This window comes from Leopardus geoffroyi, chromosome A3 (genome assembly GCF_018350155.1).
Source record: "Leopardus geoffroyi isolate Oge1 chromosome A3, O.geoffroyi_Oge1_pat1.0, whole genome shotgun sequence".
In the NCBI taxonomy this organism is placed as follows: domain Eukaryota; kingdom Metazoa; phylum Chordata; class Mammalia; order Carnivora; family Felidae; genus Leopardus; species Leopardus geoffroyi.
In genome coordinates, this window is record NC_059336.1 from 42,862,710 (window position 1) to 42,871,876 (window position 9,167).

At 43.5% G+C, this 9,167-nt stretch overlaps 1 protein-coding gene across 1 annotated transcript in view; it reads left to right on the forward strand.

Moving 5' to 3' along the window:
* Positions 1 to 6,740, forward strand: part of PCSK2 (proprotein convertase subtilisin/kexin type 2) — a 273,542-nt gene extending 266,802 nt beyond the window's left edge. The window contains exon 12 of the mRNA XM_045445369.1: positions 3,753 to 6,740. Coding sequence (XP_045301325.1) covers positions 3,753 to 4,239 — 487 coding nt within the window. The 3' untranslated portion in view covers positions 4,240 to 6,740. The remainder of the gene's footprint in view (positions 1 to 3,752) is intronic.
* The last annotated feature ends 2,427 nt before the right edge of the window (positions 6,741 to 9,167 follow it).

Below are 9,167 nucleotides of genomic sequence, written 5' to 3' on the forward strand. Positions count from 1 at the left end.
GGCTGTTATTAATAGTATCATTACCCTAATAAAACAACTGTAGCGCAACTAATTATTTTTGCACGGTTGAGGATTCAGAACACAGGTAGCAGGCCACAGGTTCCTTCTGGGAAGCAGTGCTTATTTCTAGAGGCGAGGCAGTGGGCCACTCACTATTTGCAACAACACGCAAGGAAGTTACAAGCCATCGTCAGGCCCCCAAGTTGACCTTCTATAGGATGCCCTATAGGGAGGCTTCTGTACATACTCCCTCAAAGTTCAGAGAGTAGCTCAAACCTCTCGATGGGTGCCTCATTTTCTGCAGCGAATGAGTTCCAGAATGTGGCCTGTAGGACTGTTTAAGGATCTCCGCAGAGTCTCCTCTTGTTCCACAAACAACCCTCTCCTATTTCGACCTATAAATTAACTTTTCCTGAGCAAATAAGGATTTGTTTTTCCTTCAAAATAAGGATGGATTGTATTCCTTTTCCTCTCATAAAAGCAATACATGGAGAAATACATTGCAGAGAATACAAGTGGGCAAAAAAAAAAAAAAAAAAAAAAAAAAAAAAAAATGGTGGTAAGAAACCCCTGGAAATCCTGGTCCTCTGCTCTGCGGACGCCATGATACCCACCGAGAAGCTTACCTCTGAGGGGGGAAATGGCGTTCTTTCTCTCCCAAGCTTGCTACTTTTAATTCACACGGGGCTTTTCATTTCATTTCAAAGTGACGTAGCATTCCAAGAAGAATCCACTGGAATGTTCCCTCTCTCGGGGGCCTGGTCGCCATGCATTCAGTGGGCAGTTCACGTGGCAGGGCAGGAATGGCAGAGTTTCGCAAGCAAGCAATACCTCCGTGGCACTAAACAAGCCAGACTCCCCAGGGGTACTTGGAGTGGACTCCATCCCCCACGCACACCCCAGCCCCAAGGCTGCTGGGACAATTTGTGAATCCTAATACAAGCGGTGTGGTTGTGCCCACTCCAATCTGTCTTCTGCTTTCCAAGGTGAGAGCAAAATGCCGATCATTTTTTAGCCTCCTCCAGCCCTTCTCACAGATACGCTCTCTCATCCCTTAGGCAGAGCAACAGGGAGCCTGTCTTCTAGTTTCCCCTCCTACAGGGAAGGGGGTAGCCGAGTCATTTGTCCAAGCTCAAAGCAGCTGTGGAGGGAATCTGGCTAAGTCATGGTGTCTACTGAAGCCCCCTTAGCCATGGTGTGCTTGAAGGTTGTTTCAGGTTTGGTCCAAAATGGATTTCTCCCTTTCTATCCTAAGAGCTCATCTCGGCCCTGGAATACCTTCCTTCCTGTATGAAGGAGCTTGTTGTTCATTTACAGAAACCCCGTTGCATGTGGGCGGGGGGGATCTGATTCCCAGCTTCATTGGCCATGCCATCTCTGACCCTTAGCCAGTCAAACAAATATTTCCAGTGTCCCCCCGGGAGCAGCAATGTCACTTTTCTGCCAGGGTTTCCACGAATTGGCTTGTAAAGGGACTGTCACTTAGTGAACTCTTGGGGAGTCCCAGAGCCCCTGAGGCTCAAGTCTAGAAGGAAAGCCTCTTTGTCTGTATAGAAACTCAGAAGTGGAATGTGGCATTGCACTCATATCTGAGGTCTGGACATTCCAGGAGCCTCCGGCAAGGCGGCTGGGAGACCTGCCAAACAGGATCCACAGTTTGACAAAAATGGAACGTGCTTAAAACAGAAGCCCGAGAGATTTTCGTGGTGATGGTGGTGGTGGCATCAGGTTCCAAATGAACAATTTGGATAATTGACAGATGAATAATTTAGATCTGTGCTCTCCAGTATGGGAGCAACTAGCCACAGGTGGCTATTTAATGAAATCAAATAAATTTAAATTAACCATTAAAATTAAATTTCATTAAAAACTCAGTTCCTCACTCACACTCGTCAGGTGCTCGATAGCCACATGTGGCTGGTGGCTACTATATTGGACACTACAGATACAGAACATTTTCATCATTGTAGAAAGTTCTAATGGCCAGTTGTGGTCTAGGCGTTTGTAATTGTACGATACATGAGTGTATGTATGTATTTTATCTGCACAGCAATTCTTCAGTATAAGAAGTAATATCTCCATTGTACAGGTAAGGACGATGAGCTCAGATAGTACAGATGCTTCGCCTATGACTGGACCTTCATTCTACCCACATAGCTCTCTACCTATAGGCAGGAGCCCAAATGATTGTTGGTCATGTATTAGCTTACCTGCTACGTTTCTGACCCTATTGTGAGTAAATACATCTTTTTTAAGAGATCTAGGTAGTGGCCTTCCATACTTTGACCTCCAAAGCTGACCTAAGGCTTGCTTTCCACCAAACTGGATGATTTTCCCAGAGTTTGGTACACCACCTCCACCACCATCACTGGATCTCCATGGCCAATGGATATTTCATGCATCATTCAGCATCAACATCTATGCAGAGTGCATACAGCAGCATTCCATGAAGCTATTAAAGCATATATTTTGAAAGTTCCTCAGGAGAGTACTGTCTTTATCATTGAGCTACAGGGTAAGCTTCAGCAAGCCCTCCCAGGTTTGTGGCTTTGGTTCCAAGGGTCATGCAGAACCAAGGCTTGCCTCTGAGCTGGGTGTGTGATCATCTTTTTGTAGATGGGCTCCACAAGACGTATGCTTTAAAATGCCCGCCATTTTATGTTCCAAAATAAAAATCATGTCAAGGGAGAATATTCACATAGGGAAAACCCCATGATCCAGGCACTGTGCTCTGTGTTTTCATACATGGTCTTATTTAACTTCATAAAACCCAACTATAAGGACAGTGAGACTTCAAAGTATTTAAATAATTTGTCCAAGCTCTCCTGACCAGTAAGCAGAGAAGAGAATTCTAACCCAGAGAGGTTTGTTCCTGAAGTCTGGAGTCTTTCCATTACACCTTCCCGTCCTCAAATGTAGTTTATTATGTTTCTGACTCAAGAGCCTTTGAGTATCTTGCCTTCAAAGGATGCCATATATGGGAAGAAGATTGGTTGCATGGGAAGTCAACTGAGCAATCTTTCACTAGGTTTAATTAACCCCATTTCAGCTTTCTCGATGATAGTAATAATCACATGAGCAATAACTTCTATTTACCAAGATACTTAGCACTTTAAAAGAAAGGCATTATGAGCTCCTGTCTCAGCCTGGGCTGTCCCAAAACAGACCCAGAAGTGAGACTTGGGTGCTGACAATGTTTTGAGAGATGACCCCAGGAAGCACAAGCGAGGAACGGAGATGGATGAGCCAGTCAGAAGTGCATTGATGAGCGAGTTGTCACTGTGGGCAACAGGCTCAGTCCCACTGGGGACATTGAGTTGTCCTGCTGGGGAACAGGGAAGCCAGGATCTATTTATCTATGGCTTTCTAATCCCAACCACTGGTAGAAAGTTGTCTCTGAGGGGTTAAATCCTGACACTTTGGGACTGCCCTGCACCTTGGCTGAGGAAGCTCCCATGATGTGGGGGGAAGCTCCAGGAAAGAAGGCGGGAGATGCTGATACCTGAGGTGGGAAGCAGTCAGGGCAGCCACAGGTGAACTCAGAGGTGACTTAGAAGTGAGAAGGGAGTGAACAGCATCCACTACACCCCTTCCGCACAGAAGGTTCAGAGGGCATAGGTAAGGTGTTCGGGGTCACACCGCTGGTCTGTCTGATCAGCCCCAAGGCTGAACCTGCCTGGTACCTGCACCTGCCTTCAAAACCCCAAGTCTAGTGTGCCCACCCTTACCATATCTCCTCACTTTGCCCTCAGGAAAATACCCTCCACTGGCAAGTTGGTGCTGACCCTCACGACAGACGCATGTGAGGGGAAAGAGAACTTCGTCCGCTACCTTGAGCACGTCCAAGCTGTCATCACGGTCAATGCAAGCAGGAGAGGAGACCTGAACATCAACATGACCTCCCCAATGGGCACCAAGTCCATCTTGCTGAGCCGGCGTCCGCGGGATGACGACTCCAAGGTGGGCTTTGACAAGTGGCCTTTCATGACCACCCACACGTGGGGGGAAGACGCCCGAGGAACCTGGACCCTGGAGCTGGGGTTTGTCGGGAGCACCCCCCAGAAGGGGGTGCTGAAGGAGTGGACACTGATGCTGCATGGAACGCAGAGCGCCCCTTACATTGACCAGGTAGTGAGGGATTACCAGTCCAAGCTGGCCATGTCCAAGAAGGAGGAGCTGGAGGAGGAGCTGGATGAAGCCGTGGAGAGAAGTCTGAAGAGCATCCTGCGCGAGAACTAGCACCGCGCCCGGGCCGCCACCGCCTCCCCCCCTCCCCCATCTCTGCCTTCTCTGTCCTCCTTCCACACTCTGTCAGGAGCCTCGCAGTTACTGTCACCCTCACACGAGCGATCCCAGCCTCCCGATCTGAAGCTTCGCTCACTGTCAGTGATTCTTTTCATTACAATGGCAGCAATCTTTTTCATTCTCGGCCCCAAATACAGTGTTCCCACCAACACCTATGTCCTATTTGTGACTCTAAGCTCTTTGTTTGTGTCATTCAAATAGGTGGTAGCCAGCAAACAAAACTGGGACAGCTTTCTCCTCCATTTTTTTCATATTTGAGAAGAGACTGCTTTGAAAACGCCACGCACAGTGACTCCAAGAACGTTTATTCATGGTCTCAACTGAGGACTTGTTACATAAAAAGATTATAACAGAAGGTGAGCTCTGAATCGCTAAAGCACAACAGATGCCGTCGATCCTTTGGGGGAAAATGTTTCGAGCTTAGCAAGATTTTTCAGTGACGTAGATGGTGGTTATGATGCAAAAGGCGCCATCGTGACAGCCCTGATTACTGGCTGGGGAAAGAAAGAGTCAAAAAGCATGAGCATTGGAAATCTTAACCACCAACACCAACAGGTGTTGTCCTACTCAGCCAGCGTGATACATATAAAACCTGCATAGCTTGGCTGTCCTTTTCACCAGCTGCTGCTCTGAGTTATGGTAAAATCTGCTAGAGAAGCCCAAATTACTCAGTTTGTATAGAATTCATCCCAGCCCCAATTTTCTGGGGTTCCTCACATAGCTATCCAAAAGAAAAAAAAAAAAGGCAAGGCGGGTCTGGCAACATGTCTAGTAAAGAATAGCTTAGTAGCTTAGAACACAGGAACGTTCCTCTTCCCAAAACACTTTGGGGCTTCTTACTCTGATGTAAGTGAGACGTGGGATGAGTATTTTTGGCACACATATACTCGGGCGTTGATTTCCAGAACATATGGTTGTGATTTCTTTGCTGTGTTGGGGAAATGACCTGTGTTCTAGAAGAGGCGTGTGAAGGGTGAAAAGGGGCATGTTTGAAGATGTGGACCTCCATTTGTGTGAAGCCTCTTCTGCCAAAGTGGGGGGGTGGGGGGTGGGAGGAGGAATGCTGACTCATCTTTCAGCCACGTGAGGCCCCGAAGGAAGCCAGAGAAAGCCTCCGTAGGGAAAGCACACAGTCACCGTGTTGACAGCTACGCAATCCATGAAGATATTCAACACGCAACCCAAAGGAGACAGGTGTCTCTCCCTGCCCCCCAAAGACACAGTACCATTTCATTACCAAATAGGAATGCTCTCTGACCCGTCATCCCTTTGTTTTTCTACCCAAAGATTGCCCCTCATCCCCAGTCCCAAGGCCCACCCATTCCCAAGAAATGAGTTGTTTGATTTGATTCCCAAGAACAGGTCAACCACTCCTTCCCATGGGAGCATGTAGCGAAACTCGGAGCGCCTTTCCTTTAAAGCCAGCAACACAGGGCACTAGGTTCCGTTCCCTGAAGGTGGCAACTTTAAGAGAAAACTCTGGAAAACCCATTTTCTTCCTCCCCCCCCCATATTGGCATGAATTTCTGTCTTCTCTAACACCGTCTGACCTTCTCTATACGATGCTTTAAAATGTAATAATATTTATGATTTTTAAAAGAAATTTATTACCTGTCACGAAGGTCTTTTTAAACCACTTTAGATTTAAAGAAAAAATTAATGGAAACCATCAAAAATCCATTTCATATTAACAGTCTGAAAATAAACCAAAGGACATTATGTGTGCATATGTGTACAAGTGCACACAGAAATATATATACATATGTAGACTATATACATGTGTGTATGTATGTGTATATATATATACACTTGTATAAATGTATATACACACATATACCTAAAATGTGTGTATGTGTATTTATTGAAGAAACAGACACCATATTCATCTCTAAAAGAATATTCAGAGACTATCAAGATGATTCTGGCTGAAGAAAAAGGCCGGTGGAAATTCAGGTGAAAATGTTCATTGATTCCCATTACATCACCTCTATGATTTTTGCAGCTCTCTGTATAAACATTAAATGTCTTATATAGCAGCAAAAATATAAAATAGCTGTCCATATTTTCACAGCTGTGGTATAATTTATGAAATTAGAGAGTAACTTATCAGCTTCTTAATAGAAATGGCAAGTTTTGATATGAGTATACAGTATATAAAAATATATATAGTGCTATATACAAATATTTGGTCTCTATTTCATTTTTTGCACCAGTATTAACACACAAATATGTCCAGCTAGTGAGGTTTTTATGATATCCCTGATCCTAATGCAAGAGACAGTTATTTATAATCATTTATTTTAAAAAATGAAAATAAGTGAATAATGATTACTCAAGTTAACATTGTTACTCCCCATGACAGGATTTTTTAAGTAAATTTAAAAAGACATGTTGTAAATTAGGAGACTTAACAATAAAGCATTACCTTCCAGAAATTATGTGGGATGTGATATATATTCTATAAATACCCTTTCATCTGTTCTAGGAGCAGATGATAAAAAGTTGCCAAAGAGAGAGCTAAATAAAAAGCCTGCCTTCATAAATTTGCCTGAGAGATTCATAATTAGAAAATAAATCATATACAAACTACAATCTACAGCAGCATTTTTCAAACCCAGGTTACATCCCATTAGGTTGTAAAAAAAATTTTAGGGAGTCAAAACCAACATTTTGGAATAGAATAAAATAGAATAGAATAGGAACTGGAATAGAACGGAATACATCATGCATATCAGTAAGTATTTCTTAAAATACCTGCCTTGAATGTGTGTGTGTGTGTGTGTGTGTGTGTGTGTGTGTGTGTGTTGGCTCACAAGGTAAAATATTTCTAATTGTGGGTTGTGGCCAAAAATCTTTTAGAAAGACTACTCTAGAATGTATTCATTCATCAACCTAGACTGAGTTATGCTGTAATAACAAACAGCCCCAAAATGTCAGTGGCTTAACACAGCAAAAGTATATCATTCACACTAATTCTTCTGAGGGTTCAGGTGACTCCCCAAGGCCAGAGACTCAGGGATTCAGGCTGCTTTGATCTTCGATCTTATGGGTTGTGATCAGAACACAAGACTGCTAAATCACTATACAGAAGAGAACCCATGGAGGACACTCATCCACTCTTTTATGTTCAGCCTGAAGGAGATTTACATATACAGTAAAACCTTGGTTTGTGAGCATCATTTGTTCCAGAAATATGCTTGTAATCCAAAGCACTTGTATATCAAAGTGAATTTCAAGAACCATTGGCTCAGTGGTGATCATGTGACATTCGGCAACACATACTACTCATATTGCAAGACATCACTCGTGTCTCAAGTTAAAATTTATTAGAAATGTTTGCCCATCTTGCAGAACACTCACAGAACAAGTTACTCACAATCCAAGGTTTTACTGTATACCATTTGAGCTACTATGCATTGGCCAGTACTGGTCAATGACCTCTACCACAGATAAAGCTTGACATTCTCCTAAAATATAGTAAATACTGATTTACATGGCAAACCTCTCTCATGGATAGCCATGAACAGCATTACAAAGTAGCTGTAACCCATGTAACCACACGCTATTCTAGCAATCTTAATAGTTATTAATAAAACATTAACGTATTTTATTTATCATGGTTCATTGTAAAAACATTTCATTTTCTCCTATGATAGAATGCTTCTCAAACCCAATGAGTAAAATCTTTAGAGAGGCCAAAACCAGCCATTGAAAGGAGTAAGGTCCAAAGTCTGAGGTTGTGACAAACCGAGACACTGCTTTTCAATACTTAAGTCCAAAAATTGATTTCCAAAAGATTAAGTTAAAACTGACCATTCTTATTGTGTTATTACTGTACTGTCATTGTTAGTATCACTTATAAATTAGTAAAAGTAGCTTTCAGGTGATCAATGCCTTTCATCGCAGTGAAAACCACACACTATAAAACCTTTGGGAAACATAGCCAAGCATTTTAATTTTTTTAATGTTTATTTTTGAGAGAGAAAGAGAGACAGAGTGTGAGTGGGGAAGGGGACGAGAAAGGGAGACACAGAATCTAAAGCAGGCTTCCAGCTCTGAGCTGTCTGTCAACACATAGCCCGACCTGGAGCTCGAACCCACAAACTATGATATCATGACCTGAGCCAAAGCCAGATGCTTAACTGACTGAACCACCCAGACGCCCTGAAGCATTTTAGATTTAGAGAGAGAAATGTTTAATTAGGGGAACTGGTGCTCTCACAGCCAGAGTAAGTTCTTGGATGCAAAGAGTTTAATTTGATAGAAATTTCTAAAAATCAAAATGCCAAGATTAAAGACCATGGTTGTAAGAGAGAATAAAGGGTTCCAAAAACTCTGAGAGTTTGAAGTAACATCAGCACCAAGGAAGATGATTTGGTTGTAGCCAGCTGGGTGGTTCTCTGTCTCCAAAGAAGGGGTCAATGCAAAGTTGGGGAAGGGTCAGCACTCAGCATGTGGGTGCTTAGGGAAATGGACAGTCAGGAGAGCAAAAGTTGGCAGACAGGATCTAGAGGTGTTAAGCATAGGGAAACACACAGGCTGGTATAAAGGAGAATTCTAGTCTCTGAAGAGCTCAAGTCTGTTGAGGACAGAGCCCACTGCACAAAAAGCCATCCCCAGTCAACACCATCCACCTGCCAATGGTCAGATTCCATGGCCACCCACAGCCTCCTGTGCCTTATTTGGCTTCCCAAGGACATTGACACAGGAGAGGGGATAACCAGTATAGGGGATACCAGCACCTGGAGCTCTAGGGAGAAAGGTCGCTTCTTTGCACTGCAAATTAATCAAGTAGTTCTTGAATTCTTCCGGTAGTCTCTTATGTATTTAGTTGCCAAGAGACCCTTTCCTTGGGTTCAAAA